This window comes from Bos indicus, chromosome 10 (assembly GCF_029378745.1).
Source record: "Bos indicus isolate NIAB-ARS_2022 breed Sahiwal x Tharparkar chromosome 10, NIAB-ARS_B.indTharparkar_mat_pri_1.0, whole genome shotgun sequence".
Classification (NCBI taxonomy): Eukaryota; Metazoa; Chordata; class Mammalia; order Artiodactyla; family Bovidae; genus Bos; species Bos indicus.
In genome coordinates this window covers 86,210,723-86,223,943 of record NC_091769.1, presented here as the reverse complement: position 1 = coordinate 86,223,943, position 13,221 = coordinate 86,210,723, and the positions used below count along the sequence as shown (strand labels likewise).

Below are 13,221 nucleotides of genomic sequence, written 5' to 3'. Positions count from 1 at the left end.
TGATGATCAGCAGAGCCTCAGGACTGTGAGTAAACAATGAATTAGATAATGACTTGGTACTGATTCCATGTACTGGCAAGGAAAAGGCCAATGCAAAATATCAGGATGTACTGGGAAATCCCAAGGACAGAGGAGCCTGGTGGGTTACAGTCCACAGGGTCACAAAGAGTCAGACATGACTGAAGCAACTTCGGACACACACACTAAGAGAGTGTCCCTGGTGGCTCAATTGTTAAAGAGTTGCTGGCAATGCAGGAGACTGCCTGCAATGCAGGAGACCTGGGTTGGATCCCTGGGTTGGGAAGATCCTCTTGAGGAGGGCATGGCAACCCACTCCAGTATTCCTGTCTGGAGAATCCCACAGACAGAAGAGCCTGGTGGGCTACACTCCACGGGGTCACAAGAGTCAGACACAACTTAGCGACTAAACCACCAATGAGTAGATTAGCAATCATATCTCTTTGAAGAGGGATAAAATAATCAAATAAGTGTCCCTAAGTAGACACCTCATAAAATAATTATTATATGGCATTTGTCAAATTTTAAAATGATTTATGAAGAGCTGACTCATTTGAAAAGACCCTGATGCTGGGAAAGATTGAGTGCAGGAGGAGAAGGGGACAACAGAGGATGACATGGTTGGATGGCATTATCAACTCAATGGACATGGGTTTGGGTGGACTCCAGGAGTTGGTGATGGACAGGGAGGCCTGACATGCTTCGGTTCTTGGGGTTGCAAAGAGTTGGACACAACTGAGCAACTGAACTGAACTGAAAATACTTTACAGCTCCTTTATGTTTGTTCTTGTTTTGTTTGTGCAACTTCAGTTCCAGAAAAACTAGGTAGACTGAAATAAGTTATAAATACGGAACAGTTATTTAATTTGCTAAGTGCAGACAGTCCACCTTCTGGGTATTTCTGTAGATGCTCAATAAACATGAATCAAAGTAAGATAATTTCAAACTAAGTACTCTTTTTTTCATCTTCCTATTTTTTTCAGCCTTGAATCCCCATAATGGTTAAATCAATAAACATGTCAGTATGTACGAATGGTATAGAGTCTGGCACACAGTAGGCAGTCAATAAATATTTATTACAGGAAAGCATGAATGATTACTATGTAAATTTTCTTGCTATGACTAGTAAGACGGTATTTTAAACGTTTAAAATACACCAATACTTGCCCTCCGTGTACAACTCTTATCTGGTAAACCACATTAGGTCCATCTACAGTGTTCATTCAATTTAAATATTAATCCAAATTTAGTTTGAATACTACCTGGCAGAGTAGGTGCTCAATATTTGCTAAATAAGATGCACATTCAGAAATTAGTTACTACAGCCTAAATAACCCCCACTCAGGCCCACGAACTGGACACCTCCAGCTCACATTCACCAGGTGACTTCTACCACTTCTCTCAAGTTCTGGCCCCCACTCGCCTAATAGCCAAATTAGAATCTTTCCTCAGCTTCTCGAAGTCTTCCTCTTAGGTGCTCTACGTCCCAACTGTCACCAGGGTGCTAGGGCCGCCCCACAGCCGGTCCGCGGTGGTCGGTGGGCGGGCCCAGCGATAGGCAGTGTGGCTGTTTCCTATTGGGGCTTGGTTGCTATGGTATCACCGACCTTAAACATCGCGGGCGCTACTTCCGGAAATTAAAAGAAAATTACTTCCTGAGCTGCCCGTACTTGCTATGGCCGACTGAGCAGGCACTGAGCTTAATAAAAATGAAACTTTTCCTGGAAACCCCTAGAAAAATCTCATTTAACCTTTTTAATTTGTGGGCATGACGTAGTATCATATCCCTTCTTCGCTTTATAAAGGTTTACTAATACATTCCCCCCTCCCCAGTCTATTTGCCAGTCTCCAAAATGGCGCCGGCGACTTTGAGAAGGTCAGAGGTGAGTTCCGTGGGCCCTCCCGGTTCCGGCGCGATCGAGGCCCAGGGCGGCGAACAGTCTCCGGCACCATGTCTGGCTCCTCAGGCCCACAGGCTCAGCGTGGCCCTTGCCCGTTCGCGTTGCTGCTGCTACTCCTGCTGGGCCCCAGCTCGGTCCTCGCCATCTCCTTCCACCTTCCCGTTAACTCCCGCAAGTGCCTCCGCGAGGAGATCCACAAGGACCTGCTGGTGACGGGCGCGTACGAGATCACCGACCAGTCTGGGGGCGCCGGCGGCCTGCGCACCCATCTCAAGGTGCGGCGCGGGGCGGGGAGGGGAGGGGAGACCGCAGGCGCCGGCGAGGTGGCCGAGGATCGGGGAGTCGGGCGGGCGGAGGTCTGGAGGGCCGGCCTGGCCGCGCGGAGCGCGAAGGGCGCGCCGTCGAGACCGCCCCCTCACCCCGCTCGTTGGCGGTCGCGGGGCGGGACTGGGAACCGCGCACCGAAGCCGGGAACCCTTTAGAGGGCCCGCCAGGGCCTTGGCGGATGTGGTGACCGCTGAGCGGCCGCGGCCTTGACTTTGGGTCCTTGTGGTCTTGTTCCTGTTTTGGTTTTAGGTACCTTGAACTGGTAACTAGGGGTCTTCAAAGAAGTCTTTGGAGGCTGATTATTTGTGGGGATCATCATCATAAGACATTGATACCTGCAGGAAAATAATGGAATCAGATTTACTGTGAATAATAAAAAGCTGTTATTTCTTGAGCATCAGCTGTGTTCAGGTCCCGTGCTGCTGTACACATATTAGCATTTAGTTCGTACATTACCCTATGAACTAAGTACTGTTTAGCCTCATTTTACACATGATAAAACGGAGGCTCAGAAAGGTAATAGAGCTGGTGTCAGAGCTGAAGTGGATTCTTAGGTTGGGAGTTAAGTAAGGTGACAGAAAACTGCTGCAATCTTATTCTCACCGTGTCTTTTATTTGTCATTCCTGTGATTGATTAAAGTCGATTTTTGGTGACAAAACGGTCTCAGTCTCTAGTCCTTTCCTTTCTGGTTCCCCAGAGTCTGGGCTTGGCCAAGTTTTCTGTAAATTTCAGTGATACTCTTGGATGGTGACAAGTATTACTGTATTGCCAGTTTGGTCCAATATTGATTTGGGATGACCAGACCTGATCTTCGAAGCGTTAATGTGTTCAATATCTGTCAATATTTGATTGCATTTTAGGTAATTTTATTCATTCACTATAAGCACCTGGTTTTTGTTTTTAACAGGAGGGGTCTTGAACCCAGACAGGAAGAAACATTTTTACACTAAATTAGAGCTTTGGGTGTAATAAAATCATAGTTTTATTTGTAAGTATTGGAACCCATTAGTGGTAACAGATGGCCTCCTTGGTGGGTCAAAGGGTAAAGAATCCACCTGCAGTGTAGGAGACTCTGGAAATGAGGGTTGGATCCCTGGGTCAGGAAGATTTCCTGGAGAGAAGGGCATGGCAACTCACTGCAGTATTCTTGTGTGGACAGAGGAGCCTGGCGGGGCCTACAGTCACAAAGAGTTGGGCATGACTAAAGCGACTGAGTATGCACAGTGGTTAACAGATGCAGATTATTTAAACTTTGAGAGGTAAAAACTATTTTCACCACTGTTGCACCATGACCCAGACTTTTGTTATTCTCTTCAGGCCCCAAACTTCTCTCTGGCCAAGAAAGGAATGATGGCATAATTTTATAGGCTTAGATACAGTATTTTGGGGGTCCTGCTTCTGGCTCGTCAAAGGGTGTAGGGCATAGAATCAAAGAATTTGAGCAATGAAAGAGAGTTTACTCTCATCTCTAGTGTTGCTCCTCTGATTTGTACTTACGATTTAAAACCTTAACTATTCTTCACCTGGTAAAGTTGAAATTTTCCAACATACTCTGTAGCACTCTTCATGATCTGTTCCTGAAGCTTTACGTACTTTGTCATCACTCCCCTTTGCATTTTATATATGAGCCACCCTGAACAGTACCCTAAACTCAGTTTATTTTCATCTTACAGTGTAACTAGTATTATATCTTGTCTTCCTCATTAAACTATTAGTATCGTGAGGGCAGTTGTTATTTTCGTGTTCATTTTTTTCTGAATGTCAAGCATACTGCCTTGCTTCTAGTAAGCACTTAATACAGGAAGCATATAATATAGCAGGTTCTTACAGGAATTACATTTACATCCAAGGCTGCTGAAGGGACCTCGGCAGCAGGAATCTGTATCTACATGCTACCATTTTATCATCACACACTTGCTCTCCCCACGTCTGCTCTGTTCTCTTGCTTTGTGGTTGTTTATTTCTAAGTCGGGCCCGACTCTGCAACCCCATGAACTGCTGCACACCAGGCCTCCCTGGCGTCTTTCACCATCCTCCAGAGTTTTCTCAGACTCACGTCCATTGAGTCGGTGATGCCATCCAACCGTCTCATCCTCTGTCTGCTCTGTTCTCTTGCTACTGGCCAGCTGACTCAGACTACCTCTGAGGTCCTTCTCCTGGATGCCAAGTAGGTAACAAAAATGAATGAATTGGGCCAGCTATAAGAAAAACGGCAGCCATGATTGATAAATGAGGGATAACTGGGAGGTGGAAACTGTCAGTTTGGAATAGTCAGTACTTATCTCTTGATGTGGACCTGTTGCCACATCTGGTTTTTCAAATGAAGTTAGAAATCCAGATTTTTAAGCGAAAACTCTTGATTTTAAAATATCACCAACTAATTCAAGTTGGTCTTGGCATTTGTTTTTTTATAGAGAAGAGTACAGTCTGTCCACCATGTGTACACATTACCCAGATTATCGGAATCGTGTCACACTTATTTCATCTTAACTGCTTCTCCCTTCTCATTTTATGCTGAGTCGTTGTAAACTAAAGTCTGAGTATCATGGTGTTTCAGTCTTCCATACTTCAGGATGAATCTCTTTAAAAATATGAACTTAATCACAATGTTATGTGGCTGTTTTCCTGCCTTGCAAAGTTAACAATGATTCCTTAATGCTGTCTAATGATTGATTGATGTTTAGTCACTAAATTGTATCTGACTCTCTTGTGACCCCATGTACTGTAGCCCTCTAGACTTCTATGTCCATGGGCTTTCCCAGGTGAGAATTCTGGAGTAGGTTGCCATTTCTTCCTCCAGGGGATCTTCCCAAGTCAGGGATCAAACCCACATCTCCTGCATTGGCAGGTGGATTCTTTATCGCTGAGCCACCTACCCACTTCATACTCAAATTTCTCCACTTGTCTCAAAAATAGCTATTTAAAATTAATTTGTTGTATCTCTCAAGTCTCTTTAATCTACAATAGTTTCACTCTCTCTTCCCCAGCTCCCTTTTTTTTATATGCTTGAAATTATATTGTTGGGGTCAGTGGTCCTTAAATCATGTCCTACATTGTAGGTCTGTCTCTGCTTCCTTGAGGTGTCATTTGACGAGTCTGTCCTCCATGTTCTTGTAAAAGTAATCAACTATAAATAGGTAACTAGATTCGGGTTTATGTGAGGTTACTTCACGAGTGGTATTGTGTACCTCATGTGACATCATGGCACTGCACAAGCACTTTTGTGCCCATCAGTGCTGCTAAGGTAGATCAGTAGATTCAGTGTGTGTATTAAAGTCCAACTGCTGCTCTAAACAAGTTATCATGGACTTAGTGGCTCACTGGTAGTTCAGCTGGTAAAGAATCCACCTGCAATGCAGGAGAGCCCGGTTCTATTCCTGGGTCAGGAAGATCCACTGGAGAAAGGGATAGGCTACCCACTCCAGTATTCTTGGGCTTCCCTTGTGGCTCAGCTGATAAAGAATCCGCCTGCAATGTGGGACACCTGGGTTTGATCCCTGGGTTGGGAAGATACCCTGGAGAAGGGAAAGGCCACCCACTCCATTATTCTGGCCTGGAGAGTCCATGGGGTCACAAAGAATCGGACACAACTGAGTGACTTTCACTGGTGGCTCACTGCACACATTTATCTTCCAGTTCTAGAGTTCAGAAGTCCTAGAATCAAGGTGTCAACAGTACTGTGTTCCTTCTGCAGGCTCTAGGGGAAAATCTTTACTTGCCATTTCCAACTTCTAGAGGCCACCTGCACTCTTGACTGGTGACCCCTTCCTCCATCTTCAAAGCCAGAAGCATGGTATCTCCAAAACTTTCTCTTCCTTTCTCCCACCCAAACCTCTCTCCCTTCTCAGCTTCTATCATCTCATCTCCTCTGACTCTCCTACTTCTTTCTTTCCCTTATAAGGACCCTTAATTTAATTCACATCTGCAAACCCCTTTTTGCCACATAGAATCACACATTCACAAGTTCTGGAAATAAGGATATGGACATCTCTTGGGGGTTGGGAACATTATCCTGCCTACGAAGTTGGTAACAGCCTGGAGCCTCTAATGCAAAGCTGCCAATTAATCTTTAACTTGTGAAGCTATTGATGATTTATATGGGTATATTGTTTCATTAAGATTGTGAAATGATGATTTTCTAATTGTTCATTTCATGTTTACTAGCTGGAATTACTCCTAAGAAATGCATCACTTAAAGCCATTCGGTTACTCTATAACTCAGGAACGAGAGTTGGGCTTAGTGCAGAGCCCATTCCTTTGTATTGTTGGTTTTCACAGCAAGTAGTTGTTGCTCTTGTCATTCCCACTGTAGTCTGAAGAAGGCTGTTGCTGTTTGAAGTATTATACTGAGATCATTTTTTATTGTTGTTTACTTCCATTTTTGGAGTGCTTGTTTTAGTCAGTTGCAGTCATTCTTTATGTACACTTGTCCCTTTGGCTCCTGTATCTTTTTGACCCAATCCTGTTGGACTTTGATGGCTTCCCTCTTTCGTGGAATAGCGAGGTGGTACCCTTGGCTCATCTTTTGTATGTCGAACCCCTGACTTGCATGCAGCTGTTCCTCCAGGAAGTTGTGGTTCCTTTTTGTGAGGCATGGTATTTTAGAGACCATAAGTCAGGTGTCATTTTTAAAAGTTTAATATATTGTGCAGGCTGCAGAACCTATATGTGAGCTTGATCACACTCCTTAGCACAATTTGCAAACTTTTTCATAGCCTCTGTCCACTTAGTTCTGCTTTCTCTTAAAGTTTGACCACTCACTGCCCAGACTCTGCCTCAAGAATTCTCTCTAAGCATCATTTTACCTTCTGAGGTGCAACTCCAGTGTGCAAGGATCTGAGTGGTTCAGCTTCTTTTTATATCCCAGGCCATATTCTAGGTCTCCAGACAGCCTGTTAATTATCTTCCTTTTGGTCATATATCCACCCCTGGTTTAAGCAGCCACGGTTTGGAGAAATGGATACTTTCTGCAAAAGTTGGTCACCTGGGCTTGGCATTTAGCTATTGCCCTGATTGAGACGGTCTCTCTTAGAAGGATCTTTGTGAATGTAGTGTCTTGATAAACCTGTCTCATTCATCATCCTCCTGTCACGGATCACCTTAACGTCCAGTGAATACATGAGTGTCACCATATATCACTCTACCTTGTAGTTCAGTGTTTACCCATCTCCTCAGGTAGACTTTAAGCTTGAGCAGAGCCTGTGTCTGAATCGTCATTGAAATGCTTGTGTCTAATACAGACATCCTGGAAGGTGAAGTCAAGTGGGCCTTAGAAAGCATCACTATGAACAAAGTGGAGGTGATGGAATTCCAGTTGAGCTATTTCAAATCCTGAAAGATGATGCTGTGAAAGTGCTGCACTCAATATGCCAACAAATTTGGAAAATTCAGCAGTGGCCACAGGACTGGAAAAGGTCAGTTTTCATTCCAATCCCAAAGAAAGGCAATGCCAAAGAATGCTCAAACTACTGCCCAATTGCACTCATCTCACACGCTAGTAAAATAATGCTCAAAATTCTCCAAGCCAGGCTTCAGCAATACGTGAACTGTGAACTTCCAGATGTTCAAGCTGGTTTTAGAAAAGGCAGAGGAACCAGAGATCAGATTGCCAACATCCGCTGGATCATGGAAAAAGCAAGAGAGTTCCAGAAAAACATCTATTTCTGCTTTATTGACTATGCCAAAGCCTTTGACTGTGTGGATCACAACAAACTGTGGAAAATTCTAAAAGAGGCGGGAATACCAGACCACCTGACCTGCCTCTTGAGAAAGCTGTATGCAGGTCAGGAAGCCACAGTTATAACTGGACATGGAACAACAGACTGGTTCCAAATAGGAAAAGGAGTACGTCAAGGCTGTATATTGCCACCCTGTTTATTTAACTTCTATGCAGAGTACATCATGAGAAACGCTGGACTGGAAGGAACACAAGCTGGAATCAAGATTGCCGGGAGAAATACCAATAACCTCAGATATGCAGATGACACCACCCTTATGGCAGAAAGTGAAAAAGAACTAAAGAGCCTCTTGATGAAAGTGAAAGAGGAGAGTGAAAAAGTTGGCTTAAAGCTCAACATTCAGAAAACAAAGATCATGGCATCCGGTCCCATCATTTCATGGGAAATAGATGGGGAAACAGTGTCAGACTTTATTTTTCTGGGCTCCAAAATCACTGCAGATGGTGATTGCAGCCATGAAATTAAAAGACACTTACTCCTTGGAAAGAAAGTTATGACCAACCTAGATAGCATATTCAAAAGCAGAGATACTACTTTGCCAACAAAGGTCCATCTAGTCAAGGCTATGGTTTTTCCATAGTCATGTATGGATGTGAGAGTTGGACTATGAAGAAAGCTGAGTGCTGAAGAATTGATGCTTTTGAACTGTTGGAGAAGACTCTTGAGAGTCCCTTGGACTGCAAGGAGATCCAACCAGTCCATCCAAGGAGATCAGTCCTGGGTGTTCATTGGAAGGACTGATGCTGAGGCTGAAACTCCAATACTTTGGCCACCTCATGTGAAGAGTTGACTCATTGGAAAAGACCGTGATGCTGGGAGGGATTGAGAGGCAGGAGGAAAAGGGGACGACAGAGAATGAGATGGCTGGATGGCATCACCGACTCGATGCACATGAGTTTGGGTGGACTCTGGGAGTTGGTGATGGACAGGGAGGCCTGGTGTGCTGCGATTCATGGGGTCGCAGAGAGTCGGACACGACTGAGCAACTGAACTGAAATGAATACAGTGGATGGTACAAAGTAGGACTTCAGCCTAAGGAATGAATGAACAAATGAATTGGCACTGTCCTAATCTAATCTCTGATCTTTTCCTCTTCACTTGTCTCCTCCTACTCCTAACTGTAGCCATTCTGAATACCTTGCAGTTCTTTGAGCACAGTGTTCTCTTAATGGGGACCAGTCTTTGCCTGTACACCTCTCCTGTGTGCTTCCCCAGTAATGGAAAGTAATGTCATGCCTACTGTGTAGGCATTATTGTACAACTGAGTTAAATATTTTAGTCTTATTGAGCTTGGGTCTGGAGTCAGACAGATTTGGATTCAGATCCCATCAGCTCCACCATTTAAAGGGGGTATGGTCTTAGGGGAATTACTTAACCTTTCTCTCTGAGTCTCTTATATGTAAGATGGGGATGATAGTGTTTGTAGAATTATTAGAAGGGCTAATGGAATGATCTCTTTATTGTGCAGGGCTTATTGCAGTGGGCCATAGATATTAGTACTTTGCTTTTCTCTCTAGTAAATGAAAATTGAATTGCCTATCTAACTTCCTCTCCCTGTGTCATTGCAGTGACAGATAAAGAGCATTTTAATGAGTAATTCTGAGGTTTTGTGATTTTCCCATTCATTCAGTAAATATTTATTTAATACTTAGTACAAATGCCAGACATAGCTGGGATTATAGGCATGCATAGCAGACAGGTCCTTGACCTCTAGTGAGAACAAAGACAAAATACAAGTTTAAAAAAATACAGACAAATCTCAGGTAGTAATAAGGATTATAATGAAAATCAAGCAATAGGTGGTAAGGAGTGGTTAATAGGGTAAAATGTATTTGAGTGGCCAGCCAAGGCCTTTCTTTTTTTTTTTTTTAATTTAATTAATTAATTTTCGATTGTTCTGGGTCTTTTCTCCAGTCGTGGAGTTGGGGCTACTCTCTGGTTACGGTGAGCAGGCCTCTGGTTTGCAGTGGCTTCACTGACTCTAGTACGCACGGGCTTCAGTAGTTGCAGCTCCCAGGCTCTAGAGCACAGGCTCAATAGTTGTGGCCCATGGGCTTAAGTTGCTTGGTAGCATGCGGGAATCTTCCCAGATCAGGCATCAAACCTGTGTCTCCTCAGTTGGCAGACAGAGTCTTTACCACTGAGCTACCAGGGAAGCCCCAGCCAAGGCCTTTCTGAACAGAGAGAGAAGTGGATTGAAATGATGGGTGGGACTATGTTGCAAAGATTTCTCCTTCAGGCCCATATTGGGATGTGTTTTCTGTTGAGATTTCCAATTGAGGTTATTCCTTCCCTACTCGTTTCATAAAATGAGGCTAAATCAGGCTAAATAGTTTCAGATTTAAAGATTGCTGCACAGAATTCAAGCAGGAAATACCAGCCCATTCTGCAGAGTGAACATAGAAGTTTTCTCATACTTCAGGTCCACAATAAAAGCCTGTTGTAGGGACTCAGAATCTGTGAGTTACAAACCACATTTTCATAAAGACATTTTCATAAAGATGGAGATTCCAGTATCCGTTGTTCTTTGGAATCCGTGTTAATAGTGAAAATTGGAGGGTGAATTAATTTTAGGGGATGAGATGAGTTATTGCCTAAGGGTGATTTATACTTTGGAAATACATTACAGAAAAAAGAGAAAGCAGTTGTGAGGAGATGTCATAATCATCACCAGAAAAGAAAGAAAAGCCTGATGGTAATAATTTAGGTCACTTATACATTTTTAGCTTCTTCCAAATAATCCAATTGGTCTAACTTTTTTCTTATTGTCATTCTTCAAGAGTGCTGTTGCTATTAATAATTCATTTTGCCAAATGAGATTATTTTTTATTTGGCTATTACACTCAGATATGGTCCCAGTGTTTCCCAGCTAGCTTACAGATGAGAAAGCCAAACAAGATCATTTGGAAAGTTCAGCGTTGAGTCATAGGCCTATCACAGTTTAACCCTAAAAATGATCAAGAAGAACCTTGGCCGTTGGGAAACCATTGGTCTATAATTTTTTCCACCACTAAAAGCTGTATGAAAAGATCGTGTGTGTGTGCGCACGCGCGCGAATGTGTGCGCACTCATGTGCGCTACACATTTAATTGATTTTATTTGGAGTAGTTAACGCTTCAGCTCATGATTACTGTTGTCTATGCTGAGGGCTGATCTTTTTCTCTTAAGAAAAATACATCTTTCTCAAATTTACATTTGATGTGACTGTTATCCAGTGGATTAGAAACAGATCAAGAAATAGATGGTTTAGTACAGAAAGCTGATTGGTACATTAAAATGTAATGATATTAAAATCTAGTTTATTTTATGTGTTATATACTAATTTCTATATTTAAATTAAAACCTGATTGTGTGTTTCTATCTCCATAAAAGTTAAACAACATTACTTCATTTAAACCTTTCTCATTCGACATTTGTCCACAGCCTTCTCTCTTTTCAAGTGATCTAGAGAAGGGGGCTGCTTAGAATTTGAAATTTCTGTATCATGTCTTTATGATGACTTCTCGTGTTTCTAGGGAAGGGGAACTGATTTCTAAAGGTAATCTAGTGGGCTGCAGTGGCTTCTTTACTGTTTCTTGTGTGAGTTGCTGACTGGTGGTTGATCCTGAGCTGTGGCCCCCATATGCATATGCAGCCTCGAAGCCTGGACAGTGGAGCCTTCTGTGAAATCAGCCAGCTGGCCACAGACCAGAATTTGGGCTCCCAAACAAGCCTCCGACTTGAGGGAGGTTGATGTCATCTGCTTTATCCTGTGCCCCCAACCTCATTGTTCGACACAACTTGTGGGAAATCAAGGGACTAGTTGTTAAGAAAGAACAAGGCTTTGTTTGTGCCTGAAAGGGTCACACTGGAGGTTTTTACCGTAAATAACTTTGGAACAGTATGAAAAAAAACATTTGATCTGGCTTCACCCCCGCAGCAGTATTGTTAGGGCAGCAACTGGTCTTTCCTTCTCATTCCCCTTCCCTTCCTCCCTCTTTTTCTCCCCCGCCTACCCTGCACTCCCCCTCACTCCCACCCCCCCAGTCAATAATGACGTATTGCCTGTGTTGAGTTAATACAGTAAATGCTGATGGAATCAGGAAGAGAGCATCTATCCATTATCATACCACTGCCTGGAAATTTTCCATGTCTAGTTTTCAGTACTTCAGAAGCTTCTTTAAACATCACTTCTGTGCTATGCTATGCCATTGCTGAATTGTGTTGGAAATTTGAAAGAATTTAGTGTTGCTAGATGCTGCTTATGGCCTTCTAAGTTTGACTTTGTTCTGGGTAAAATCTAGATGTCCTTTGATTTCAGGGATGCTGTTGGTAGACTTCATACTTAATCTTGTTTGAAAGATCAGAGTAAATTTGTTTTAAATATAGCTGCTAGGCTATCAGAGTCATCCATATTCTTTGTATATAGCCTCTTGGAAGTATTTCTGATACTACTTTTCTAGTGTAATACTATAGCATCTTCGTGATTTGGTGTTCTCTCCCATTAGAGTAATAGACCCTACAGCTTTAGATTCAGCGTGAACTCTTACAAACTGAAACGTATGGACTTGCAACCTCTGATCATTATATATGCATCCACAGTCCTCTCTTCTCCTCCCCCAAACATAATGTTGTTGAGTCCTTCGTGTTTATTACTTATCAGTAAAACACATGCAGGAATTTCTGAAGTCGTCTGATACTTCTTACTGTGGCCTAGTAGCAGCTAAAATGATTCATTGAATACCTCCTTTGTTCACTTCAGTTGCTCAGTTGTGTCCAACGTTTTGTGACCCCATGGACTTCATCACACCAGGCTTCCCTGTCCGTCACCAACTCCTGGAGTTTGCTCAAACTCATGTCCGTTCAGTCAGTGATACCATCCAACCATCTCATCCTCTGTTGTCCCCTTCTCCTCCTGCCCTCAGTCTTTGCCAGCATCTGGGTTTTTTCCAATGAGTCATCAGCTGGCCAAAGTAATGAGTTTTGGCTTCAGCATCAGTCCTTCCAATGAAAATTCAGGCTGATCACCTTTAGGACGGACTGGTTTGATTTCCTTGCAGTCCACGGGACTCTCGAGTCTTCCCCAACACCACAGTTCAAAAACATCAATTCTTTGGCTCTCCGCTTTCTTTATAGTCCAGCTCTCACATCCATACATGACTACTGGAAAAACCATAGCTTTGACTAGAAGGACCTTTGTCAGCAAACTAACATCTCTGCTTTTTAACATGCTGTCTAGGTTGGTCATAGCTTTTCT

At 43.2% G+C, this 13,221-nt stretch overlaps 1 protein-coding gene across 1 annotated transcript in view; it reads left to right on the top strand.

Annotated features, from left to right (window-relative positions):
* Positions 1-1,910: 1,910 nt before the first annotated feature.
* TMED10 (transmembrane p24 trafficking protein 10) overlaps positions 1,911-13,221 on the top strand; it is a 35,054-nt gene continuing 23,743 nt past the window's right edge. The window contains exon 1 of the mRNA XM_019969262.2: positions 1,911-2,194. Within this exon, the coding sequence (XP_019824821.1) occupies positions 1,970-2,194 (225 nt within the window). The 5' untranslated portion in view covers positions 1,911-1,969. The remainder of the gene's footprint in view (positions 2,195-13,221) is intronic.